The sequence below is a fragment of the Melanerpes formicivorus genome, unplaced genomic scaffold, assembly GCF_026170545.1.
Source record: "Melanerpes formicivorus ecotype bairdi unplaced genomic scaffold, bMelFor1.0.p_v2 SCAF_5, whole genome shotgun sequence".
NCBI classification, from domain to species: Eukaryota; Metazoa; Chordata; class Aves; order Piciformes; family Picidae; genus Melanerpes; species Melanerpes formicivorus.
This window is the reverse complement of record NW_027142357.1, coordinates 624,636-652,383: the sequence shown is the minus strand read 5'-3', so window position 1 is coordinate 652,383 and position 27,748 is coordinate 624,636. Positions and strand designations below refer to the sequence as shown.

Here is a 27,748-nt window from a genome sequence, read left to right as displayed (position 1 = left end):
GGGCTTACAGTCGAGGTGTGAGACACATACCCACAGGCTGAGCACAGTCAGGCAGAGAAGGAAACCAGGGGAGGATGTCCTGTGGCCTGAGGACAGTGCACCAGGAGCTGCCAGGTCATTAAGGGGAATGCAGAAAGGGTGAGTTTTAAGGTGCCACTAGAAGAAAGGTGCTGCTGAGTCTGGGAGGGAAGCAGGTGCATGCCCCAGGAACACATCCACCACACAATATCCCTTCGGCTCTGCCGTGTGCGGTCCACATGCACATGCGCTCCTCGCAGGCAGTGAACAGGAGTTGCAGCGTCTCAGAGGAGACTTTTAGGGCAGGCACAAATGTATCTGACTGACCTTTATGCACTGCTGAGAGAAGCCTTTATATAAAGAGGTGGAGGAAAAGCCCATCAACACCCTGCCCTCAGTGGTACTGCTACATTGCCAGAAGAGGGGCCTGGCTCTCCTCCTTGCTTGCCAATTACCGAGAGATCCAGCATGCCGTTCTTGTGGACAAAGTTGTTGGTGCCGTCAATGTGGTCCGTGTCCTCCAAGCAGCTGTAGTTGATGCAGGAGTCTGTCAGGCTGCGGGGCAGGTTGGCACAGGCCAGGGGCTCATGGGGCATCTCGGGGATGGGCACCTGGTTGCACAGCTTCCTCATGTGCTCGCTGAAGAAGTCGGCGTAGCCCACGTTGAAGGAGGCCAGGGTGGTGTTGAAGGTTGCCACAGTGATGGTGGAGATCTGGGAGCGCACTGCAGGGAGGAAAACGGCTGCCTGTAACTTAGCTCTGGGGCTGTGGAATGGAAAACTGAGGCTGTGCTTGTTTAGAAGAAGGGAGCAGATTTTAACACATTCTGTAATGCTGGAAGATGAGCCAGGCTCCTAATTCCTGTCATGGGTACAGGGATGAGAGCAGAGAATCATAGACTCAGAGAACTGTAGAATCACAGACTCATAGAATCATAGAATCACAGAATCATAGGATGGTCTGGTTTGGAAGAAACCTCCAAAGGTCATCCAGTCCAGCCCACTCTACACTCAGAAGGGACATCCCCAACTAGATCAGGTTGCCCACAGCCCTCTCCAGCCTCACTTCAAATATCTCCAGGGATGGAGCCTCAACCACCTCCCTGGGAAACCTGTTCCAGTGTTCCACCACCCTCATGGTAAACAACTTCTTCCTAACATCCAATCTAAATCTGCTCTGCTCTAGTTTGAAGCCATTGCCCCTGGTCCTGTCCCTGCAGGCCTTTGCAAACAGTCTCTCTGCAGCCTTCTTGTAGCCCCCTTCAGGTCGTGGCAGGTTGCTCTTAGGTCTGCCTGGAGCCTTCTCTTCTCCAGGCTGAACACCCCCAGCTCCCTCAGCTTGTCCTTGGAGCAGAGCTGCTCCAACCCCTTGACCATTTTCCTCACCCTCCTCTGGAGATGAAGATATTCAAGGGGAGGCTCAATGAGGCCCTGGGCAACCTGGTCTAGTGGGGGATGTCCCTGCTGACTTTGGGGAGGTCAGACTGGGTGACCTTTGGAAGTCCCTTCTGGCCTGGACCATTCTATATTTCTATGACTCTTCATTTAAATCCATGCATGCCTGCAGCATGTGTCCCTGACTCCTCTTGAGCAGCTACCTGGCACATGACTAATCTATCATCTTTGTTTTTCAGTGTGTCAGCCAGAAGAAACTAATTCATTAGCAAATGTCTCCTGGCCAGGGAGAGTAGACAACAGATGGGAAATTATGAATGACCAGTATGCTTGGGGATTGTGGTCACACAAAATCAGAGAGATGTGTACTAGTTGTACTTATCCTCTGAAGAAAGAAAGGTGCATTCAAAGTCATAGAGTGGCACCAGGAATAAGTGGTTTGTCCTATCACTCATAGACCTGCTGTGGGGGAGGGGAGGGGAGGGGAGGGGAGGGGAGGGGAGGGGAGGGGAGGAAAGGAGAGGGGAGGGGAGGGGAGGGGAGGGGAGGGGAGGGGAGGGGAGGGGAGGGGAGGGGAGGGGAGGGGAGGAGAGGAGAGGAGAGGAGAGGTTCGGAGAGGAGAGGAGAGGTTCGGAGAGGAGAGGTTCGGAGAGGTTCGGAGAGGTTCGGAGAGGTTCGGAGAGGAGAGGTTCGGAGAGGAGAGGAGAGGTTCGGAGAGGAGAGGAGAGGTTCGGAGAGGTTCGGAAAGGAGAGGTTCGGAGAGGAGAGGAGAGGAGAGGTTCGGAGAGGTTCGGAGAGGAGAGGAGAGGAGAGGAGAGGTTCGGAGAGGTTCGGAGAGGAGAGGTTCGGAGAGGTTCGGAGAGGTTCGGAGAGGTTCGGAGAGGTTCGGAGAGGTTCGGAGAGGAGAGGAGAGGAGAGGAGAGGAGAGGAGAGGAGAGGAGAGGAGAGAAGAATAGATCTGGGGTACACCTAGAAAAACAAGCATTGCATGGGTCTACATTTTAGGAACTATCTGCCTAGGAAACTGTTTTGCTGAGGGTCCTATAGAAGGAATTCAGCTTGGGAAGACAGACTCCCAAAAATTGATCCAGAAGAAGAGCTTTGCTCTGGAGACACAGAGCAGAGGTGAAGGAGCTGTGCCCACAGTGGATCAGGGCTGATGCAAATCCACCCTCTCTCATCCTGATGTGCTAAAAGCATGGGTCTTTGAGGGCTCCAAGGTTGCAGCTATGCTGCCTGAGAGACTGTGCCCTGCTCCACAGGGTGTGTGACATCCTGTCCCCTCAGCATGTTTTAGGTTTGTACTTGCCACAAATGAGACCCAGTCTGTGTGAGCAGCTTTTGCCAGGAGGACTACACAAAATCTCTGTCTTCAGGCAGTGGGAGCAGAGCCAGCGAAGTGCTGTCATGGAGACAGCTCTACTGACACAAGATAGCTTTCCTCTGCTTGGCTGATACTGTTTGACAAAGGTGGAATTGCCCAGACAACAGAAAGAGTTTTCCTTCTGGAGCGGACTTCATGCCACCAGGCATTCTCCCATCTCCCCGCTGTGGTCACATTGGCATTGCTCCTTCTGCAAGAGACTCCAAGATAGATGGGCCCCAGGGAGACTGAGCAAATATGAAAGCCAAGCTTCTGTCTGGAAACAGGAGAACTGAAAGAAAATCTGATTCTCAGCACAATCCAGCAGCCATGGACTGCAAAGGGACAGATGGCACTGGCAGCAAGTTTGCTGAGGACACAAAGCTGGGAGGAGTGGCTGACACAGGAGGGTTGTGCTGCCATTCAGCCAGACCTGGACAGGATGAGAGCTGGGCAGGGAGAAATGGAATGGAATTCAACAAGAGCGAGGGGAGAGTCTTGCACCTGGAAAAGAAGAACCTCATGGAGCAGGATAGGTTGGGGATTGACTTGCTAGAGAGCAGCACAGAGGAGAGTGAACTGGGGGTCTTGGTGGACAGAAGGATGACCATGAGCCAGCAATGTGCTCTTGTGGTCAAGAAGGCCAACGGCATCCTGGAGTGGATTAGAAGGGCTGTGGTGAGTAGGTCAAGAGAGGTTCTCTTCCCCCTCTTCTCAGGCCACATCTGGAATATTGTGTCCAGTTCTGGGCCCCTCAGTTCAGGAAGGACCTCTGGGAACTGCTTCAAAGAGTCCAGCATAGAGCCACAAAGATCATTAGGGGAGTGGAACATCTTCCTCATGAGGAGAGCCTGAGGAAGTTGAGGGCTCTGGAGCTTGGAGGAGCCTGAGAGGTGACCTCATTGCTGTTGATAAAGATGTGCAGGGTGAGTGCCCAGAAGATGGAGCCAGGCTCTGCTGGGGGATGCCCAATGACAGCACAAGGGGCAGTAGGTGTAAGCTGGAGCAGAGGAGATTCCATGTGAATATGAGGAAAACCTTTTTCACTGTGAGTAGGACAGAGCCCTAGAACAGTTGAAAAAACTCACTCCCTGCTTTCACACAGGTGACACCTGCCGATTATTTGGGCAGACTGAACCAGATAAACAGGACAGGTTTGCAACCTGTCAAGAGATGCTGGGTGAGGGAAAAAAAAGGTGAGGAAAACCCACTCAGAGTCATACATGGCAACAGAAACACTTCCTCAGCTTCTTGGAACTGCTATTTCAGAGGCTTCCACCACCTCCCTGGGCAACCTCTGCCAGTCTCTCACCACCCTCATGGGGAACAACTTCTTCCTAACATCCAATCTCAATCTACCCATTTCTAGTTTTGCTCCATTCCCCCCAGTCCTATCACTCCCTGACACCCTCAAAAGTTCCTCCCCAGCTTTCTTGTAGCCCCCTTCAGATATTGGAAGGCCACAAGAAGGTCTCCTTGGAGCCTTCTCTTCTCCAGACTGAACAACCCCAACTCTCTCAGTCTGTGTCCACAGCAGAGCAGCTCCAGCCCTCTACTCATCCTCATGGCCCTTCTCTGGACACCTTCCAGCACCTCCAGATCCTTCCTGGAATAGAGGCTCCAGAACTGGACACAGTGCTCCAGGTGGGGTCTCAGCAGAGTGGAGCAGAAGGGGAGAATCCCCTCCCTGGCCCTGCTGGCCACACTTCTCTTGCTGCAGCCCAGGCTCTGCTTGGCTCTCTGGGCTGCAAGTGCACACTGCTGGCTCCTGTTGAGCTTCTTATCCCCCAGCACCCCCAGGTCCTTTTCTCCAGGGCTGCTCCCAAGCCAGTCCCTGCCCAGCCTATATCAGTGCCTGGGATTGCCTCGACCCAGCTGCAGGACCTTGCACTTGGTCTTGTTGAACTTCATGAGGTTGTCATGGGCCCAGCTCTGCAGCCTGTCCAGGTCTCTCTGGATGGATCCCTTCCCTCCAGCCTGTCAGCTGCACCACACAGCTTGGTGTCATCAGCAAACCTGCTGAAGGTGCACTCAGTGTCACTGTCCGTGTCACCAATGAAGATGTTAAACAAGCTTGGTCCCAGTACTGATCCCTGAGCAACTCACTCCACTTGTCACTGGCCTTCACTTGGGCATGGACCCACTGACAGCCAGCCTTTGGGTGCAGCTGTCAAGCCAGTTCTTTACCCACTGAATGCTCCATCCATTCAGTTTACCTTCTTTGACAGTGTTCTCTCCGTGGCTGTTGGAGTGGTCAGGCAGATCCGAGACCAGCGTGTGGTGGGAGTGGGAATGCCTCGCGCTCAGGCTCTCCATCTCTGTCGCTGTGTCAGAGCTCCCTCGCCTAGTAAACTTTCCTAGGGAGAAGACAAGAAATGGAGAATTGAGTTTAGTCATCTGAGAGGTGGTTGGAGGGGAGAGAAAGCAGGTGAGGTTAGAAACTGCAGGACTGGTGTTTACAAAAGCCAAAGACTTGCACAAGGGTGGGGAAGGGTCTGGAATACAGCCCTATGAGGAGAGGCTAAAGGACCTGGGGCTGTTTAGCCTGGAGAAGAGGAGGCTCAGGGGAGACCTCATTGCTCCTACAACTACCTGAAGGGAGGTTGCAGCCATGTGGAGGTTGGTCTCTTCTCCCAGGCAACTACCAACAGAACAAGAGGACACAGTCTCAAGCTGTACCAGGGGAGGTTTAGGCTGGATGTTAGGAAGAAGTTCTTCCCAGAAAGAGAGATTGGCCATTGGAGATGTGCTGCCCAGGGAGGTGGTGGAGTCACCATGCCTGGAGGTGTTTAGGAAGAGACTGAATGGGGTGCTTGGTGCCATGGTTTAGTTGATTAGATGGTGTTGGGTGATAGGTTGGACTCAGTGATCTCAAAGGTCTCTTCCAACCTGGTTAATTCTATTCTATTCACTTTGGTCTGGTGAGACCTCACCTGCAGTGCTGTCTACAGGTCTGGAGCCCTCAACAAAGGAAGGACATGGACCTGATGGACCAGGTCCAGAGGAAGGCCACAAAAATGCTCAGGGGGTTGGAGCAGCTCTGCTCCAAGGACAGGCTGAGGGAGCTGGGGGTGTTCAGCCTGGAGAAGAGAAGGCTCTGGAGAGACCTAATAACTTGGTGCCATGGTTTAGTTGATTAGACGGTGTTGGGTGATAGGTTGGACTCAATAATCTCGAAGGTCTTTTCCAACCTGGTTAATTCTATTCTATTCTAAAAACATCTCCAGCACTGCAGCATTGGCCTGGAGCAATAGACTTGCAGGATCTTGTGATGCTGAACTAAATGTTACAGTGCAGTATCTTGCAGGGGTTCATAGACACAGAGCCCAGATGTACAAACTCTCTGGAAGGCTCTTCCCCTAAGCACACACTGATTTACTTGACACCCACATCATCACCCACCAGCAACTTCAGGAGAGTAAGATTGGCCAGCACTGAAAGACACCATTTTGGGGACAGGTTATAGGAATTTCTTTTGTTCTCCCCCTGTTCCAAAGAGTTAGAATGGGGAGTGCTAAAGCAAAGAAAGATCTTCAGGAATACCATAAATCACAAGTCAAGAGAACCCACTGAAAGAGGAGGACTGTCCCTCAAATAGACGGGATCTGAAATAGATGATCACAGGATGTTAGGGGTTGGAAGGGACCTCTGGAGATCTTCCAGTCCGACCCCTGTGCCAGAGCAGGACCATAGAATCCAGCACAGGTCACACAGGAACACATCCAGATGGATCTTGAAAGTCTCTAGAGAAAGAGACTCCACAACCTCTCTGGGCAGCCTGTTCCAGGGCTCTGGAGCCTCACAGTGAAGAAGTTCTTCCTTATGCTGAGGTGGAACTTCCTGTGCTGCAGTTTATATCCATTGCCCCTTGTCCTATCCCAGGGTGCAACTGAGCAGAGCCTGTCCCCTCCCTCTTGACACCCAGCCCTCAGATATTGATAGGCATTGATCAGATCCCCTCTCAGTCTTCTCCTCTCCACACTAAACAGCCCCAGGGCTCTCAGCATCTCCTCACCAGGCAGGGCTCCAGTCCCTTCAGCATCCTTGGAGCCCTCCCTTGGACTCTCTCCAGCAGATCCCTGTCCCTGTTGAACTGGGGAGCCCAGAACTGGATGCAATATTCCAGGTGAGGTCTCAGCAGGGCAGAGTAGAGGGGGAGGAGAACCTCCCTGGATCTGCTGGACTCACTCCTCTCAATGAACCCCAGGATCCCCTTGGCCTTCTTGGCCACCAGGGCACATTGCTGTCCTATGTAGAACTCGTTGTCCACCAGAACTGTTGCCACCTCTACAACCAGATGTGTGATGCTGCAAACAGAGCCAAGGACAGGAGGTGGCAACAGGACTGATGAAGACATAAAGAGCCTCTGCGTGGTCGGGATAGGAAGGAGCTAGAAAGAGGAACGCCTCACCTAGGATGGTGGTTTGCCAGCCTCCTCTCTCCATGCCGCGCCGGTCCTCCCCGATGCCAGAGAAGCTGCCGAAGGAGAAGGTGCTGCGAGTGGGGGAGACGTCCAAGTGATCCTCGTGGAGGAGGAAGGGCACCCCCATGCGGCGCTGCCGCTTCTTCCCCGTGTGGTGGAAGGGAATCGACCCTTTGCGCTCCCGGTCCCTGTCCTCCTTGCGGCTTTTGAACTGCAGGAGGGAGAGCAGCAGTTAGAGGCTTCGGGGCATGGAAAACTGCCGTGTGAGGGGAAAAGCAGTACAGTACAGATGTGTGGCCCAAACACACCCTTCTCCTGGGTGCTTTTCAGACCTTGGCCAGTTACTGTGGGAGCAACAATCTGCAGTCTGGGACCATGCGAGCAGGAACAATCTCTTTGCTTTAGGAACAAGCTCTTTCCTTTAGGACAAGCTCTTTCCTTTAGGAACAAGCTCTTTCCTTTAGGAACAAGTTTTTTCCTTTAGGAACAAGCTCTTTACTTTAGGAACAAGCTCTTTCCTTTAGGACAAGCTCTTTCCTTTAGGAACAATCTCATTCCTTTAGGAACAAGCTCTTTCCTTTAGGACAAGCTCTTTCCTTTAGGAACAATCTCTTTCCTTTAGAACAAGCTCTTTCCTTTAGGCTCTTTCCTTTAGGAACAAGCTCTTTACCTTAGGACAAGTTCTTTCCTTTAGGAAAAAGTTATTTACTTTAGGAACTAGTTCTGCACCATGGGGGAGGGAACACTGGAACAGGTTGCCCAGGGATGTAGTTGACACCCCATCCATGGAAGAAATTAAGGTAAAGTTGAAGAGGGCTCTGGGCAATCTGATCTAATTGGGGATGTCCCTGCTGACTGCAGAGGGGGTTGGACTGGATGAGCTTTGGAAGTCCCTTGCAATGCAGACCATTCTATGAGCATTTAAAGGGACTCAGTCTTGCTCCAGGTTTGGATGGATGCCCTTGAGAAATGTTATGAGATTTTCTGACCGTGAGTGAGAATCCATAGATCTCTGGTAAGTATCTTGGTTGCAAACCCACAGCTTCATGAGGCAAAAGCATTGGAAAAGGTGAGGGAGCTGGGGCGCTTTAGCTTGGAGAGGAGGAACCTGAGAGGTGACCTGATTCGTGTTGATAAAGATGTGCAGGACAGTGTCAGGAGGATGGAGCCAGGCTCTGCACAGAGATACCCAATGATAGCACAAGGGGCAATGAGTGCAAGCTGGAGCACAGAAGGTTCCATGTGAACATAAAGGAAAGCTTTTTCCTTGTGAAGGTGACAAAACATTGGAACAGGCTGCCCAGAGAGGCTGTGGAGCGACCTTCTCTGGAGACTTTCAAACCCTACCTGGATGTGTTCCTCTGTGACCTGCTCTGGGTGATCCTGCCCTGGCAGGGGGGCTGGACTGGATGGTGTTTTGAGGTACCTTCCAAGCCCTAATGCTCTGTGATTCTGTTATTGGAGGAAATCACTGAATTAGCTGAAACTATAGTGAGTGCTAGCACTGTTTGAGTACCCTCCCCTCATTCACAGGATCACAGGATCAGAGGATGTTAGGGGTTGGAAGGGGACCTCTGGGAATCATCCAGTCCAAGCCCCAGGCCAGAGTAGGACCATAGAATCCAGCACAAGTCACACAGGAACACATCCAGATGGGCCTTGAAAGTCTCCAGAGAAGGAAACTCCACCACCTCTCTGGGCAGCCTCTTCCAGAGCTCTGTGAGCCTTATAGTAAATAAGCTCTTCCTCATGTTGTGGTGGAACCTCCTGTGCTGGAGTTTATATCCATTCCTCCTTGTCCTATCACAGGGTGCAACTGAGCAGAGCCTGTCCCCTCCCTCTTGACACCCAGCCCTCAGATATTGATACACATTTATTAGATCTCCTCTCAGTCTTCTCCTCTCCACACTAAACAGCCCCAGGGCTCTCAGCCTCTCCTCACCAGGCAGGGCTCCAGTCCCTTCAGCATCCTTGCAGCCATCCCTTGGACTCTCTCCAGCAGATCCCTGTCCTTCTTGAGATGGGGAGCCCAGAACTGGATGCAACCAGTTCCTCCCTGGATCTGCTGGACACACTCCTCTCAATGCACCCCAGGATCCCCTTGGCCTTCTTGGCCACCAGGGCACATTGCTGTCCCATGCAGAACTTGTTGTCCACCAGCACTCCCAGGTCCTTCTCCCCAGGGCTGCTCTCCAGCAGATCCCCTCCCAACCTGCACTGCTGCAGGTTATTCTTCCTTCCCAGAGGCAGGACTCATCAGTGTCAGCAGGACAGCTCTTGCAATATTGAGTATTGTGTCTGGAATGTGCATACAGAACCTCATGTAAAGCCCCACAGAATCACTGAGAATTCCAAGAGTCTCAGGCATGGTGTGAACATCTAAGTCCAAGCAGACCTTCACCTGCTATTTAGCAGGACAGTGAGACACTGAATCAGAGGTCAGTTAAAGGAAAATCCTCTTCCACTCACCTTTTTGAAGATGTTCATCCCCAAGTCTGTGGAGAGATCTGGAACTGCTGGCCTACGCAAGTTGGTCAGCGAAACCTTGGAAAAGGCCTCTGTGCTTAGGGATTTTTCCTCCTCATTGCATTTCATGGTAAGATCCTGCATATCCCAACAGAAGATAACAACGAGAGGATTGTCAGCTGTGGTGGGTTAACACCCATTCTGAAAAGAAACAAAGCAGGGTGGAGGGCTTGCGGGTGCTTTGCCCTCCCTGCAGGGCGTTTTCCCCCTGGGAAACTGAGTCTCTTACACTCCCCCCTCCCTGCCCAGCTTGGGTATAACAAGCAGGACATTGCAGTCATTAGGCCTCCTTTTGGCTCCTGCCTCTCCTGAATGAGAGCTACTGTGGCTGCCTTCCTGCTCCTCTGCCATGTGGTCAGGCCTGATTCTTCTCCCTGCTGCCTCTGTGCCTCTTCAGAGAGAGACTGGTTTTGTATTGTTCTTCTTTATCCCAGTCCCATCCATCCTTGTTCCTTGCCCTTGTGAACCTTACCTGTTACTGTTATATATATTTGTTTAAAGAAAATTCATTACCTCTCTACTTCCAAGCCAACTCCAAATTATTGTGTGGTGGATTTGCTCCTTTCCTTTTTTTTCCCCTCTCTGTTGGGAGGTAGGAAGGGGGAGCAGGGGAGAGATTCTCAGCCTTGCCCCCATCTAAGTTCTTAACTCCCACTTAAGGCTTAAACCACCACATCAGCTTTAAAAAGAGAGCTGCTTCTAAGATCTGCCTTAGGAGCACTGCAGAGGGAGACCTCCAATTCATTATTTGAAACACTGCTGACACAAGTAAAGGAAAACAAAGGCACAAACAAGCAAGAATTGGGAAAATCTCAGAATTATTGACCTTGGTTTACATTTCTGTAACCATGGGGAAAACAAAAAGTACAGCTGCCACACAAAGCCTCAGGTGCTGCTGGCAGTGTGGTGTAGTGGCACATAAGAGCATAGAATCATAGAATCACCCAGGTGATTCCAAAGTTCATCCAATCCAATCCCCTCTGCAGTCAGCAGGGACATCCCCAACTAGATCAGGTCACCCAAAGCCCTCTCCAGCCTCACCTTGAATATCTCCAGGGATGGAGCCTCAACCACCTGCCTGGGCAACCTGTTCCAGTGTTCCACCACCCTCATGGTGAAGAACTTGTTCCTCACATCCAATCTCAATCTACTCTGCTCTGCTTTGAAGCCATTATCCCTTGTCCTGTCCCTGCAGGCCTTTAAAACAGACTCTCTGCAGCCTTCCTGCAACCCCCTTTCAGGTCCTGGAGGGTTGCTCTTAGGTCTCTCCAGAGCCTTCTCCAGGCTGAACACACCCAGCTCCCTCACCCTGTCCTTGTAGAAGAGCTGCTCCTCTACCAGAGTAGACAATGTCTACCCTGGTTCTCATCCCAGGTATGACTCTGGGCAGCTGAAAATTTTTTGGAGGCTTTGGTTTCCATTTCTGAGCTATCACAATGGCTACCCTTCATGAATAGTTTTATTTAAGAACCAAGGAATATCTTTTTCAACAACATATTGATCCTTAACAGGAAGGTATTGGTCCTATTACAGGAAGGATCTGGAGGTGCTGGAAGGTGTCCAGAGAAGGATGAGCAGAGGGCTGGAGCTCCTCTGCTTCGAGGACAGACTGAAAGATTTGGGGTTATTCAGTCTGGAAAAGAGAAGGCTCCAAGGAGATCTTCTTGTGGCCTTGCAGTATCTGAAGGGGGCTACAGGAAAGCTGGGGAGGGACTTTTGAGGGTGTCAGGGAGTGATAGGACTGGGGGAATGGAAAAAAAATAGAAATGGGTAGATTCAGACTGAATGTTAGGAAGAAGTTCTTCCCCATGAGGGTGGTGAGGCACAGGCACAGGTTGCCCAAGGAGGTGGTGGAAGCCTCATGCCTGGAGGTTTTTCAGGCCAGGCTGGATGTGGCTGTGAGCAACCTGCTGTAGTGTGAGGTGTCTCTGCCCATGGCAGGGGGGATTGGAATTGGATGATCCTTGAGGTCCTTTCCAAACTTGACAATTCTATGATTCTATGTGCCTTTAAATATCCTTTTTGGATCTCAGCTGCAACAAGCAGCATTGTCCCTTCATGAGACCTGATTTGTAAAAACCCCTCATTTGCTCACTCCGGGAACCTAAGGCTTCTACATCACTCAGTGTCTTTCATTTGTAGTAACAGTGAGCCAAGCTCTGCCCATCACTGTTCTCATCCTTTTTGTGAAAGCTTCTATGGCTACAGCACAGAAATGTCCGACCAGGGCGAACACTTTGGAGAGGAATTTACTCTGGTGGCAGCAGAGGGCACTCCGTATCACTTCTGCGCTCAGTAAAACACCTCAGAGCTGCCTGCTGCAAAGAAAGGCTATGCTACAAAAGATGGCATTAAGCTCAGATCCTGACCATCTGTACTCATTAAAGACCTGATGCCACCATTCAGGAGATGTTTGTACAGCTGACCTGACCAAATTCCCTCAGGAATATTTTCTTCTGCCTATATAGAATCATAGAATCAGAAAATGGTCCAATCTGCAAGGGACCTCCAAAGGTCATCCAGTCCAACCCCCTCTGCAGTCAGCAGGGACATCCCCAACTAGATCAGGCTGCCCACAGCCCTCTCCAGCCTCACCTTGAATATCTCCAGGGATGGGGCCTCAACCACCTGCCTGGGCAACCTGTTCCAGTGTTCCACCACCCTCATGGTGCAGAACTTCTTCCTAACATCCAATCTAAATCTGCTCTACTTTGAAGCCATTGCCCCTGGTCCCGTCCCTGCAGGCCTTTGCAAACAGTCTCTCTGCAGCCTTCTTGTAGCCCCCTTCAGGTCCTGGCAGGTTGCTCTTAGGTCTCCCTGGAGCCTTCTCTTCTCCAGGCTGAACACCCCCAGCTCCCTCAGCCTGTCCTATCAGCAGAGCTGCTCCAACACCCTGAGCATTTTCCTCATCCTCCTCTGGACCCTCTCCATCAGGTCCATGTCCTTCCTGTATTGAGGGCTCCAGACCTGCACACAGCACTGCAGGTGAGATTTCAGCAGAGCAGAGCAAAGTGGCAGAATCACCTCTCTGGCTCTGCTGGCAATGCTGCTTTGGATGGAGCCCAGGCAGCCCTTGGCCTTCTGTGCTGCAAGCTCACCCTGCCTGCTCCTGTCCAGCTTCTCCCCCACCAGCACCCCCAAATCCTTTTCCTCAGGGCTGCTTTCTCTCCCCTCCTCCCCCAGCCTGTATTGACAGTGAGGATTGTTCCAGCCACATGAATTTATTTCAGATTTGTTACCTTTGTCCATTTGTTACTAAATTAGTGTTTTATTAGGTGACTCAGGTCACCATAAGGACACAGTAAGGCTAAGGGACTGCTATGGTACAAGCCATACAGGATCACAGGCTCACAGGTATTAGGGGTTGGCAGGAACTTCTGGAAATTTTTGAGTCCAAGCCCCCTGCCAGAGCAGGAGCATAGAGTCCAGCACAGGTCACACAGGAACACATCCAGACAGGGATGGAATGGCTCCAGAGAAGGAGGCTCCACAACCTCTCCGGGCAGCCTGCTCCTGGGCTCTGTGAGCCTTACAGTAAAGAAGTTCCTCCTCATGTTGAGGTGGCACCTCCTGTGCTGGAGTTTCTATCCATTACCCTTTGTCCTATCCCAGGGTACCCCAGCCCTTAGATACTGATAAACAGCACGGAGTGCTGCTAGTTTTGAGAAGTCATTGATCAACCTTTGAGCAGAAATTAGGGCACTGTGTTAGGAAACTAGACATAAAAAATAATGATCAAGCTTTAAGCACATCCCTGCATCAGAGGAGCTTGTGAAGTCTCAGCATGCAACCTCTTGTGCTGACCATAAGAAATGCCCCCTGGAGGTGCCACTCTCTCCTCTGACTAAGCAGAGAGCCTGAAGTGCTGGGACTCTCAATTTAACAGCAGCATTTAAGTTCCTGCAGTTGACTGGGATGACACAGAGCCTAGGTACACAGATTTCCATCTTCAGGACTGGAAAGAAGGGGAGGGGCATGAGCTGAAGCTTTTGCTGCACAGAAGAGACCACTTCACCTCCTCCATCACAGCTGTTCTGGCAACATTTCTAAACAGGATTCCAAGTTGATGAAGTACAGTAAAATCGCATAGGAGTGACACAGAGGTCACCAAAAGCAATCAAGCCAAGCCCTGGAGGGAAGAATGCCCTGCACAGAGTCCTCACATTACCACAGGAATCACAGGATGTTAACGGTTGGAAGGGACCTCTAGAGATCACCGAGTCCAAACCCACCTGCCAGAGCAGGACCAGTGCAGGTCACACAGGAACACATCCAGACAGGGCTGGAAAGTCTCCACAACCTCTCTGGGCAGCCTATTCCAGTGCTCTGGGACTCTCACAGTGAAAAAGTTCCTCCTCGTGTTGAGGTGGAACCTCCTGTGCCATAGCTTAACAGCTAGGAAGCACTCAGTGGAACAGCCAAATGGATTTAGCAGAAAATTGTTAGCAGAGAGCAACTGAGTAAAAGAATCTTCTGCAAGAGAAACAGCCTGGAGAGGCAAGACATAGCCAAGTGTGTGAAAGGAGGGAAGTGGGCTTGCTGTTGGATGAGAAGCTCAACAGGAGCCAGCAGTGAGCATTTGCAGTACAGAGAGCCAAGCAGAGCCTGGGCTGCAGCAAGAGAAGTGTGGCCAGCAGGGCCAGGGAGGGGATTCTCCCCCTCTGCTCCACTCTGCTGAGACCACACCTGGAGCACTGTGTCCAGTTCTGGAGCCTCTATTCCAGGAAGGATCTGGAGGTGCTGGAAGGTGTCCAGAGAAGGGCCATGAGGATGAGCAGAGGGCTGGAGCTGCTGTGCTATGGAGACAGACAGAGAGAGTTGGGGTTGTTCAGTCTGTAGAAGAGAAGGCTCCCAGGAGACCTAATTGTGGCCTTCCAGTATCTGCAGGGGGCTACAAGAAAGCTGGGAAGGGACTTTTGAGGGTGTCAGGGAGTGATAGGACTGGGGGAAATGGAAAAGAACTAGAAATGGGTAGAGTGAGATTGGATGTTAGGAAGAAGTTGTTCCCCATGAGGGTGGTGAGAGACTGGCACAGGTTGCCCAAGGAGGTGGTGGAAGCCTCATGCCTGGAGGTTTTTCAGGCCAGGCTGGATGTGGCTGTGAGCAAGCTGCTGTAGTGTGAGGTGTCCCTAGCCATGACAGGGGGGTTGGAACTGGATGATCCTTGAGGTCCCTTCCAAACCTGACAATTATGTGATTCTAAGTGTTCCACAGTACACAGAGAACAGCCAGCACAATACTAGTGCAAAAAGTGTTTCTGGAGGACAAGGCCATTCCTGCCACTGCTGTGCTGAGCAGCACTGACTACACTCAGAGCAGCTGAGTTTGCTACTGTGCAGCACAACCAGGCTGCTATGAGCAAGGGCAAAGGGACAGCACAGGCAGGGAAAGAGTGAAGCACAGCAACAGCTTCCAATTCTCCCTCCAGGAGAGGATATTAAAGGAGGATTTGTCTGTACATGCACAACAATCCCATAAAATCCCCAGGCAAAGGTAGATTAAGGCTGAATAGCAATTTACATCACCTGCAGATATGTCAAGGCTGTTACAGGGATGCAGCAGGCAACACGTTCTAGAAATGGCACTAACGGATAACAGAGTTTAAACAACGCTGCTGCTGAGCCCTTAAAACCAGAAGTAACCAAAAGCCCTCATAACCATCAGAAGAACAGCTACAAAATCCTAAGATTTAAAGCCAACAGTATTAATATTTACATTGTTTGTGTTTGTCTCTGGGCTTATGAGCATCTGGGCTGTACAAGAGGAAAGAGATTTCATTCTTTTCCCTGATCACAGAAGCACAGAGTCACAGAATATCAGGGGCTGGAAGGGACCTCCAAAGCTCATCCAGTCCAACCCCCCTGCCAGAGCAGCATCACCTACAGCAGGTCACACAGGAACACATCCAGGTGGGGTTTGAAGATCTCCAGGGAGATAGACTCCACAACCCCCCTGGGCAGCCTGCTCCAGGCCTCTGTCACCCTCACAGGGAAAAAATTCTTCCTCCTGTTCACATAGAACTTCCTCTGCCTCAGCTTCCACCACTGCCCCTTGTGCTGGCATTGGGCATCCCCCAGCAGAGCCTGGCTCCAGCCTCTGGGCACTCACCCTGCACAGCTTTAGCAACAGCAATGAGGTCACCTCTCAGGCTCCTCCTCTCCAAGCTCCAGAGCCCTCAGCTCCCTCAAGTTCTCCTCATGAGGAAGATGTTCCACTGCCTTCAGCATCTTTGTGGCTCTGTGCTGGACTCTTTCAAGCAGTTCCCTGAGGTCCTTCTTGAACTGAGGGGCCCAGAACTGGACACAATATTCCAGATGTGACCTCAGCAGGGCAGAGTAGAGAGGGAGGAGAACCTCTCTCAACCTACTCACCACAGCCCTTCCAATCCATCCCAGGATGCCATTGGCCTTCTTGGCCACCAGAGCACATTGCTGGCTCATGGTCAACCTCCCATCCACCAAGATCTCCAGGACCTTTCCCCCTTCCCTGCTCTCCAGCAGGTCAGTCTCCAACCTGTCCTGCTCCATGGGGTTGTTCTTTCCCAGGTACAAGACTCTCCTCTTACCCTTGTTGAATTCCACTCAGTTTCTCCTTGCCCAGCTCTCAGCCTGTCCAGGTCTGGCTGAATGGCAGCACAACCCTCCTGTGTCAGCCATTCCTCCTAGTTTGGTATCCTCAGCAAACTTGCTGGCAGTGCCCTCTGTGCCCTCCTCCAGGTCATTGATGAATATATTGAACAGCTCTGGTCCCAGTACTGACCCCTGAGGGACTGCACTAGACAGGTCAAATGCCCTTAAAATGACAGGGCAAAACCTTCCTGAGCTCTACAATACTGAAAGCAAAGCTTTTTCTATTTGCTTTTTTAATACCAAGAATTCTGAGAGTTCTAGTTAAAACCAAGACATTTGACAGCTAACCTAACAGGAGACAGAGTCTTTTACTTGAGGTGTTTCACAAAATTGGACTGCAAACCCAGGATCTGTGTTGAATTATGTTAGGCAGTTCCATCAGCTCAGTAAAGCAGAATTTACTGTTCAAAGAAGCATGGCAGGAAGAGAGTGCACCACCTGACAGGAGCACAAATCAGCAAGGAGATTAACTGAAGCTGCACCAGCATCCCCTTTTTATTCTTAGGACATGAGACAGCTACCTAGAAGACAAAACACTGCAGCTGTAACACGAAGCTTTTCTTATGTAATAACGGCAGGAGAATTGGAGAATCAGAGAATAGCTCAAGTTGGAAGGGTCTGGAGGTGCTGGAAGGTGTCCAGAGAAGGGACACGAGGATGAGCAGAGGGCTGGAGCTGCTCTGCTGTGAGAACAGACTGAGAGAGTTGAGGTTGTTCAGTCTGGAGAAGAGAAGGCTCTGAGGAGACCTTCTTGTGGCCTTCCAGTATCTGAAGGGGGCTACAAGAAAGCTGGGGAGGGACTTTTGAGGGTGTGAGGGAGTGATAGGACTGGGGTAATAGAACAAAACTAGAAATTGATAGATTCAGATTGGATGTTAGGAAGAAGTTCTTCCCCATGAGGGTGATGAGAGACTGGAAGAGGTTGCCCAGGGAGGTGGTGGAGTCGCTGTCATTGGAGGTGTTCAGGAGGAGACTTGATGGGGTGCTTGGTGCCATGGGTTAGCTGTTTGGGTGGGTTGGATTGGTTGATGGGTTGGACGCAATGATCTTGAAGGTCTCTTCCAACCTGGTTTGGTTTATTCTAAAGGTTTATTCTAAAGGTTGCCCAGGGAGGTGGTGGAAGCCTCATCCCTGGAGGTTTTGAAGGCCAGGCTGGATGTGGCTGTGAGCAAGCTGCTGTAGTGTGAGGTGTCCCTGGCCATGGCAGGGGCGTTGGAACTGGATGATCCTTGAGGTCCCTTCCAACCCTGACAATGCTATGATTCTATGGAAGGGACCTTGGAGATCATCTACTCCAAGCCCCCCTGCCCTGGGCAGAGATACCTTTCAACTAGACTTGGTTGCCCAAGGCCTCATCCGGTCTGGCCTTAACTACCTCCAGGGAGGAGGCTTCCACAACCTCCCTGGGCAGCCTATTCCTGAGTCTCACCAACCTTGTACTGAAGAACATCTTCCTAAGCTCCAGTCTAACCCTGCTCTCCCTCAGCTGATAACCATTCCCTCTTGGCCTGTCTCTAGAAACCCTTAGGGAAAGTCCTTCTGCAGTCTTCCTGTCTTCCTGTTGTTTGGAAGGCAGCTCTAAGGTCCCCACCAGAGCCTTCTCCTCTCCAGGCTGAACTCCCTCAGCCTGTCCTCACAGCAGAGCTGCTCCAGCCCTTGGATCATCCTTGTGGCTTCCTCTGGACTCACTCCAGCAGCTCTGTGTCCTTCTTCTGCTGGGGACAGCAGAACTGGAGGCAGGATTGGAGGTGAGGACTCAGCAGAGTAGAGTGAAGGGGAAGAATCCCTTCTCTTGCCCTGCTGCCCACACTCCTCAGGATGCAACCCAGGATATAGGGCACTGCTGGCTCCTGGGGAGCTTCTCAGCAATAATGCCCCCAAGCCCTTCTCTTCAGGGCTACTCTCAACCCACTCTATACCCAGCCTGCACTTGTGCCTAGGGCAGCCTGACTCACGTGCAGGCCCTTGCCCTTTGACTTGTTGAACCTCATGCCGTTTGCTGGCTCACGCAAGCCTGCCAAGATCTTTCTCAATGGCATCCCCCTCCCTCAAGTGAGTCCCCTGCAAAGTTTGCAAAGCCTGATGCAATATCTTACCCCAGGTGTTTGCCTGGAGCATGCAGTGCTGCACCAGCTGCAATTCACAGAATTGTAGAATTGTCAGGGTTGGAAGGGACCTCAAGGATCAGCCAGTTCCAATCCCCCTGCCATGGCCAGGGACACCTCACACTACAGCAGCTTGCTCACAGCCACATCCAGCCTGGCCTTTAAAGCCTCCAGGGATGAGGCTTCCACCACCTCCTTGGGCAACCTCTTTCAGTCTCTCACCACCCTCATGGGGAACAACTTCTTCCTAACATCCAATCTCAATCTACCCATTTCTAGTTTTGCTCCATCCCCCCCAGTCCTATCACTCCCTCACACCCTCAAAAGTCCTTCCCCAGCTTTCCTGTAACCACCTTCAGATACTGGAAGGCCACAAGAAGGTGTTCTCCTCCTTCCTTTTCTCTCTTTCGAGGGCTCACAGCAGAGGACCTCAGAGAGTCTTGAGCACCACAGGGTAACACAAAGGCAGTCTCGTTTCTTCTGACAGCTACATTATGATCTTCTCTCACTAAAATCTAATGTTATCACAGCTCACCCCAGATTAATTATCCCAAATCAGCCCTCAGCCTTTCAGCAGCCACCAGCTCTGACTCCAAACACCTCATTGTTCTCACAGTCTCTATCTAAATCAATGCAGCTGTCTGAACTCTAAGCACTGTAGCCAACAACAGAGCCTTGCTTTTCACTCAGTGTCCTGGCATCACAGAATCAACCAGGTTGGATAAGACTTCCAAGATCACCAAGTCCAACTGATCACCCAACCCTAACTAATCAACCAGACCGTGGCACTGAGTGCCTCATCCAGGCTTTTCGGAAACACCTCCAGGGATGGTGACCCCACCACCTCCCTGGGCAGCACATCCCAATGGCCAATCGCTCTTTATGGCAAGAACTTCTTTCTAAGATCAAGCCTAAACTTCCTCCTGCACAGCTTGAGACTGTGTCCTCCTGTTGCTGGTTGCCTGGGAGAAGAGACCAACCCCCACCTGGCTACAACCACCCTTCAGGGAGTTGTAGACAGCAATAAGGACTCCCCTGAGCCTCCTCTTCTCCAGGCTCATCTAAGCTCTTCTCCAGGAACACCTAATCCAACCTCCCTGCCATGGGGAGTGATGCCTCTCAACTAGCCCAGGTTACTCAAGGTCCCATCCAACCTATCCTTGAACATGTCCAGTGAGGGGGCATCCAGACCTTCTCTGGACAGCCCATTCCAATGGCTAGTGTCTCTTTCTGGGAAGAATTTCTTCCTCACATGCAGCCCAAACCTCCCCTGGTGCAGCTTGAGACTGTATCCTCTCCTTGTGTCGCTAGCTGCCTGGGAGAAGAGACCAACCCCCGCCTGACTACAACCTCCCTTCAGGGAGTTGTAGACAGCAAGGAGGCCTTCCCTGAGCCTCCTCTTCTCCAGGCTAAACAGCCCCAGCTCCTTCAGCTTCTCCTCACAGGGCCACAACACAACAGTTGCTACTTTCCCGTGGCTGGCAACTGCTTACCTGAGTTTTGTGGGTGTTCACCAGAGATGGTGCAGCAGCCACCATGGAGCTGCTGCGAGGCCTTGGCAGAGGGGTGACCTCTGGCTCAGGTGGTTTCTCTGGCTTTTCCTGCAGCATGTGCCTCAGCCTCTGCAGATAGTACATCAGGGACCACTGCGTGCCCTCCTCAGACCAGTGCGGCTGCAGCAGGCAGCGCAGCACCGCCACGTCGAAGTAGGTGGCATAGCGAGACTTCTGGCAGGGGGGGATCACCAGGGACACCCTGTGCAAAAAAAGGAGTGGAAAGGTTAGTCAGCAGCCCCCTTGGCCCTTCTGAAATACTCAGCTTTTTCCATAAAGAGCCAGCCACTCGGTGATGATCTTTCAGGTTGGTATGTTTGACGCTCTTACAGAATCCCAGAATCAACCAGGGTGGAAAAGACCTCAGAGATCATCAAGTCCAAACTATAGCCTAATACCTAACACCTCCTGACAAATAAACCATGGCTCCAAGTGCTTCATCCTGTCCTTTTTTGAACACCTCCAGGGACAGTGACTCCACCACCTCCCTGGGCAGCACATTCCAGTGGCCAATCTCTCTTTCTGGAAAGAACTTTCTCCTCACCTGCAGCCTAAACTTCCCCTGGCACAGGGGCCACCTGGTGCTGGTTGCCTGGCAGAATAGAACAACCCCCACGTGACTACAACCTCCCTTCAGGTAGTTGTAGACAGCAATAAGGTCTCCCCTGAGCCTCCTCTTCTCCAGGCTAAGCAACCCCAGCTCCCTCAGCCTCTCCTCACAGGGCTGTGCTCCAGACCCCTCCCTAGCTTTGTTGCCCTTCTCTGGACATGTTCAAGTATCTCAATGTCCTTCTTAAAGTTGAATGGCCCAGAACTGGACACAGGACTCAAGGTGTGGCCTAACCAGTGCTGAGCACAGGGCAGAATGACTTCCCTGTTCCTGCTGGCCACGCTGTTCCTGATCCAGGCCAGGATGCCATTGGCCCTCTTGGCCACATGGGCACACAGCTGGCTCATGTTCAGCTGCTGTCCACCGTACCCCCAGGTCCCTTTTTATCCTGGCTGCTCTCTTAAGAGGATTCTCTTGAAACCACAAAGTTCTCTTTCATAGCTGGAGACTGCTTCTGCCCTAGAATACAGAATCACAGAATCACAGTGCATTAGATGTTGGAAGGGACCTCCAAAGATCATCCAGTCCACCCCCCTGCCAGAGCAGCATCACCCAGGGTAGTCTGCACAGGAATGCATCCAGGTGGGGTTTGAATGTGTCCAGAGAAGGAGGCTCCACAACCTCTCTTGGCAGCCTGCTCCAGTGCTCCAGGACCCTCACAGTGAAGAAGCTCCTCCTCGTGTTGAGGTGGAACCTTTAGACATGCTGCTTTCCCCTAAAAGACCTAGGAGCTCTATTACAAGGCCTAAAATATAGCCACTCCTCAAGAGCTGTAAGCCATCCTCTCTCCACTGCCATGTGCTGAAGCCACAAGGATGTACAGTTGTGCTTTTTTGAGCCTGCAGGGATATTTGACACTGCCCCCTTGGGACCAAGGCCCTGACCGAGGAAAACATTCCTGAAGGCACCTAAGTGGCTGTTTAGCTTTCAGTTCCCTAGGGGACTCAAGCACATGCTTTGTGAAGTGTTTTCTTGGCTAGGATTGCTTTCTGTGGCCTGAAGACAGCCCTCCAGCACCTGCACTAACTGAAGAAACTGAGGAGAGACTGAGGGAGCTGGGGCTGCTTAGCCTGGAGAAGAGGAGACTCAGGGGTGACCTTATTGCTCTCTACAACTACCTGAAGGGAGGTTGTAGACAGGCAGAGGTTGGTCACTTCTCCCAGGCAACCAGCACCAGAACAAGAGGACACAGTCTCAGGCTGCGCCAGGGGAGGTTCAGGTTGGATGTTAGGAAGAAGTTCTATACAGAAAGAGTGATTGCGCTATGGAATGGGTTGCCCGGGGAGGTGGTGGAGTCACCATCACTGGAGGTGTTCAGGAGGAGACTTGACAGGGTGCTTGGTGCCATGGGTTAGTTGATTAGGTGGTGTTGGGTGATAGGTTGGACGTGATGATCTTGTAGGTCTCTTCCAACCTATTCTATTCTATTCTGACTGTTCAGTATTGAGAAGGCTGAGAGGGGATCTGATCAATGTCTATCAAGAGCTGAGGGCTGGGGGTCAAGTGGAGGGGGCCAAGCTCTTTTGGGTGGTGCACAGCAATAAGCCAAGGAACAATGGATCCAAACTTGAAGAGAGAAGGTTTCATGAGGAGAAACTTCTTTGCAGTGAGGGTGACAGAGCCCTGGGGCAGGCTGCCCAGAGAGGTTGTGGAGTCTCCTTCTCTGGAGCCTTTCCAACCCCACCTGGATGCATTCCTGTGCAGCCTGCCCTGGGTGATGCTGCTCTGGCAGGGGGTTAGACTGGATGATCTCTGGAGGTCCCCTCCAGCCTCTAATGTGCTATGACACTGTGTGATAATTTGTTCAGCTGGAAACAGATAGCTCCTGAGCATCTGCTGGGCAGATACCAGGAACATAGATTCAGGAAGATGTTTACATGTGTACACATCAGGCCTTGCATGAAAAGGAACATGCAGGGCGGCCATAGTGATTAACCCCTTAAGGCAATTAAATGGATCCTTATACCAGTAAAGGTGACTGTTAGGGACTCCTTGCCAAGGCATGCCTTGGCAAAGGACCATTTTTAGCCTTCAGGATAGTTTTCCTGCCTTTCAAGAGGTGTCATTTCCTGATGGGTTTCAGTATGGAATTTCCTGGGGCTTGTAGAAATTAGCTCATGCAAAAACAAAAAAGAAGCAAGAGGTCTGCAGTAAGCCTCAGAAATAGGACTGCAGAGACTTCAAGTTTCAAAGGGATCCCACTTGCTTTCAGAGCCAACCTTACTGCAATAAAATGCTCCAAGGTTTCATTTATTCTTTTTATACCTCTAGTCTCCCAGCAGAGTACAACTGGCCTGGGGAGTTAATAAGTGTTTATAAATATCTGAGGGCTGGGGGTCAAGAGGGAGGGGACAGCCTCTGCTCACTTGCACCCTGAGATAGGGCAGCCCATTACAAACACACAGCCTGAGGAAACGTTTTCACACCCTGCCATGAAGAAGCCTCTCTCTACAACCTCTTTTTGTCCAGCCACGATGGAATGGTTTTGTGAGCACTTAACAGAGCTGATGGCTGCAGCAAGTTCATGATTTCCACCTCAAGCAACACAAAATAGGACTACCTGCCTCTGAGATCCCCTAAGGATGATCCTTGTTGCTAGGTGCTCCAACTGTTTCAGTGAGTTGTTCCTCTGACCAGATACAAAGATCTCCCTAGAGGTCACAAAAGCAGTTCTGGTACTTCACTGGAGCTCCTAAGGCAAAGAAATACCTCCCTGATCATGCAGGTCCTTGCTTATAGCAGCTTAGCCTCCCAGTTGTGTGTCTGAGAGCCCTGGGGCTGTTTAGTCTGGAGAAGAGAAGGCTGAGAGGGGATCTGATCAATGTCTATCAATAGCTGAGGGGTGCATGTCAAGAAGGAAGGGACAGGGACAGGCTCTGCCCAGTTGTGCCCTGGAATAGGACAAGGGGCAATGGATGGAAACTACAGCACAGGAGAGAGGAGGTTCCAGCTCAACGTGAGGAAGAACAACTTCACTGTGAGGGTGACAGAGCACTGGAACAGGCTGCCCAGAGAGGTTGTGGAGTCTCCTTCTCTAGAGCCTTTCCATGCCTGTCTGGATGCGTTCCTGTGTGACTTGTGCTGGATTCTATGGTCCTGCTCTGGCAGGGGGGTTGGTCTCAATGATCTCCAGAGGTCCCTTCCAACCCCTAACATCCTGTGATCCTGTGATCCACCCTCTGAACAGTCACTAGCTCTTAGGAGACCATCTGCTAGAAGAAAAGCAGTGAAAGAGAGTCAGAGGAATGAGAATCCCCTGGCAAAACAAGTTGTGAAACACTGAGTGTGGGGCAGGAACTCTGGAGGTATTTCTGCTATTTTTCCCTGCCAGAGTGCGGAGTTTGAGTGTTTCTAACTCCATGTGTTAGAAACTCAACTCTGTGAACCAAGAACTGGGGTGATTTTTGGATGCTATAAACAACCACCAGCACTTCCATGAATTCCATTCTCGGTCATGGGGGAACCAGCACAAGAACATCAGCTATTCTTTTTTACCTTTCTTGTAAAGTCATTCGTATTACTGACTCTTCTAAACAAATTGCAGGCAGCTTTGGCAGGTCACCCCTGTCTCCAGCTAGGTACCACCACACTCAGACCCACAGAATCATAGTCTGGGCTAGAAGGGACCTCCAAAGCTCATCCAGTCCAAGCCCCTCTGCAGTCAGCAGGGACATCCCCAACTAGATCAGGCTGCCCACAGCCCTCTCCAGCCTCACCTTGAATATCTCCAGGGATGGAGCCTCAACCACTGCCCTGGGCAACCTCTTCTAGTGTTCCACCACCCTCGTGGTAAAGAACTTCTTCCTAACATCCAATCTAAATCTGCTCTGCTCTAGTTTGAAACCATTGTCCCTTTCCTGTCCCTGCAGGCCTTTGCAAACAGTCTCTCTGCAGCCTTCTTGGAGCCCCCTTCAGGTCCTGGCAAGTTGCTCTTAGGTCTCCCTGCAGCCTTCTCTTCTCCAGGCTGAACACCCCCAGCTCCCTCAGCCTGTCCTTGGAGCAGAGCTGCTCCAACCCCCTGAGCATTTTCATGGCCCTCCTCTGGACCCTCTCCATCAGGTCCATGTCCTTCCTGTGTTGAGGGCTCCAGACCTGCACACAGCACTGCAGGTGAGGTCTCAGCAGAGCAGAGCAAAGTGGCAGAATCACCTCTCTGGCTCTGCTGGCAATGCTGCTTTGGATGCAGCCCAGGCTGCCCTTGGCCTTCTGTGCTGCAAGCTCACACTGCCTGCTCCTGTCCAGCTTCTCCCCCACCAGCACCCCCAAGTCCTTTTCCTCAGGGCTGCTTTCCAATCCCTCATCCTCCAGCCTGTATTGGCAGTGGGGATTGCGCCAGAGGTGTTCAAGGCAACAGTCTAGCAAAGCATTAAGGAACCAGTGGAATCTCCCAGTGCTTAAAGTGTATGCTTAAAGTGTTCTGCTGGATCACTGCCCAGTGCCACAAAGCCGTCCTGTGCATCCAAGGCTGCCAAAGGAGAAAGAAGCGTGGAGCAAAACGTTGGCACCGCTTGGCATCACATGAACCCTGGTTGGTGGAAGGGGCCAGGTGGCAAGTGCATCTAGAACTCAAACCTGCAGGAGCTGGTTTGCTGCCAGCCTCACAGGCCACTGCTGAGGGCAGCCCAGCCCGTCTGTGACACCATATGTCGCTATATGCAACCTATAGATGCTAAGTTTCTCCCCCAGCACTGTGTTCAAGGTAAAAATGCTGCAAGATTGAGGACATTAAAATGAGCTGGTTTTAGAACCTATAAAAGTGAATTAGGGAAGAGAAAATAATCTATCATAGAATGATAGATTGGTCAGGGTTGGCAGGGACCTCAAGGATCATCCAGTTCCAACCCCCCTGCCATGGGCAGGGACACCTCACATGTTACAAAAAGAGAGTTGAGGCTTTTCAGTATGCAAGGATTCTGGCCTTCCAGTATCTGAAGGGGGCTACAGGAAAGCTGGAGAGAGAACTTGTAGGGTGTCAGGGCGTGACAGGACTGAGGGGAATGGAGCAAAACTAGAAATGGGTAGATTGAGATTGGATGTTAGAAAGAAGTTCTTCCCCATGAGGGTGGTGAGACACTGGAAGAGGTTTCCCAGGGAGGTGGTGGAAGCCTCACCCCTGGAGGTTTTGAAGGCCAGGCTGGATGTGGCTGTGAGCAACCTGCTCTCCTGTGAGGTGACCCTGCCCATGGCAGTGGGGTTGGAATTGGATGATCCTTGAGGTCCCTTCCAACCCTGACAATTCTGTGATTCCAAAGTTTTCCCCATAAGCCTGAGGTGAAGGCTGGTTTGGGCACAGCCAGGACTGGGTCACAGCTGGGAGAGTCAAAGCATCCCAGCAAGGTAAATGCCTGGCACCTCAGCAGCAGCTGTAAAGGATGATGCATTGCTCCCTGGTCACTTTGCAGGGCTGAGACCAGTGTCTGAACCTAAGCAATCTTTCATGCTCCCCCTGCATGCAGCACAGGTGAACCTGAGGCACAGCACAGCCTGAGGCAAGGCATGCTCTCCTTAAAAAATAGTATTTGCCACTGAAGCCCTTGCTCCAAAGTCTGCTTCTGAGGCAGCACAGTGTGCAAGGCAGCAGCTAGATGCAGGGCTGGGGCTCTGTTTCCTTCGGGATCAAACTGCATCGTCTGTAAATGGAGAGCTGCAGCGGGTGCAGAGGGGTAATCAGCCAGGAACAAGCCATTTGAGAAATGAAGCTCTGTACTTCGTTTAGAAGGAAATTTAGTGTCTGTGCCATCAGCTTTGGGTTGCCTGTGAGTGCAAGAAGGGTGGGAAGCAGCCTTCCCACAACCCCCACCCAAGGACAAAGGGAAACTGCGGCGGTCGGGGAGCGGAGTAAACAACATTTGTTCCCCAGTTGTCTGTTGCTCGGCAACCAAAGCTCCCTGGACAGTGTCAACTGATCAATGGGTCCTGTCTGAGGCTCCATCCCCATAGCAACCACCCCAGCCAGCCTGACAAATTGATCACCTGATTCTCTCTTCTAAAAAGGCTGATTATTTTTTGTTTCCAGCTGTGCTCTCTCTGAGCAGCAGTGTTCACACACTGAAAAAGCACTCCTGTCCCCAGCTTCACATTTACTCTCCCACAATGATACAAACGAAGCTGGTGAAGGGCCTGGAGAATGAATCTCATGAGGAGTGACTGAGGGAGCTGGGGATGCTTAGTTTGGAAAAGAGGAGGCTGAGGGGAGACCTCCTGGCTCTCTACAGCTCCCTGAAAGGAGGTTGTGCAGCCATTGGTGCTGGTCTCTTCACAGGATCACAGGATGTCAGGGGTTGGAAGGGATCCAAAGACATCATCGAGTCCAACCCCCCTGCCAGAGCAGGACCATACAGTCTAGATCAGGTCACACAGGAACACATCCAGACAGGGATGGAAAGGCTCCAGAGGAGATGCCACAACCTTCCCCTGGTTCCCCTTCCACAGCCTCTCTAGGCAGCCTGTTCCAGGGCTCTGACACCCTCACAGTGAAAAAGTTCCTCCTCATGTTGAGGTGGAACCTCCTGTGCTGTAGTATCCGTCCATTGCCCCTTGTCCTATCCCAGGGTGTAACTGAGCAGAGCCTGTCCCCTCCCTCTTGATCCCGAGCCCTCAGATATTGATAGACATTGATTAAATCCCCTCTCAGCCTTCTCCTCTCCAGACTAAGCAGCCCCAGGGCTCTCAGCCTCTCCTCACCAGGCAGGGCTCCAGTCCCTTCAGCATCCTTGCAGCCCTCCCTTGGACTCTCTCCAGCAGATCCCTGTCCCTCCTGAACTGAGGAGCCCAGAACTGGATGCAATATTCCAGGTGAGGTCTCAGCAGGGCAGAGTAGAGGGGGAGGAGAACCTTCCTGGATCTGCTGGACACACTTCTCTGAATGCACATTGCTGTCCCAAGTTCTCACAGGTCATTAGCCATAGAACAAGAGGGAAGAGCCTCAAGCTGCAGCAGGGCAGCTTCAGACTGGACAGGAGGAAGAATTTTTCCCATCAGCTCTGGTCAGGTCTTGGAATGTGGGAATGTGCTGCCCAGGGAGGTGGTGGAGTCCCCAAGGCTGGATGTGTTTCAAGGTGGTTTGGATGTGGTGCTTGGGGGTTAGGGGTGATCCTTGTAGAGTAGGGTTCTGGGTTGGACTTGGT

The 27,748-nt window shown here is 51.6% G+C and overlaps 1 protein-coding gene across 1 annotated transcript in view; it reads right to left on the bottom strand.

Moving 5' to 3' along the window:
• UNC80 (unc-80 homolog, NALCN channel complex subunit) overlaps window positions 1–27,748 on the bottom strand; it is a 196,849-nt gene that overhangs the window by 142,190 nt on the left and 26,911 nt on the right. The window contains exons 8-12 of the mRNA XM_068137866.1: window positions 19,952–20,213; window positions 9,668–9,802; window positions 7,187–7,409; window positions 4,992–5,132; window positions 474–742 (exon numbers count right to left, since the gene is read on the bottom strand). Of these exons, the coding sequence (XP_067993967.1) occupies window positions 474–742; window positions 4,992–5,132; window positions 7,187–7,409; window positions 9,668–9,802; window positions 19,952–20,213 (1,030 nt within the window). The remainder of the gene's footprint in view (window positions 1–473; window positions 743–4,991; window positions 5,133–7,186; window positions 7,410–9,667; window positions 9,803–19,951; window positions 20,214–27,748) is intronic.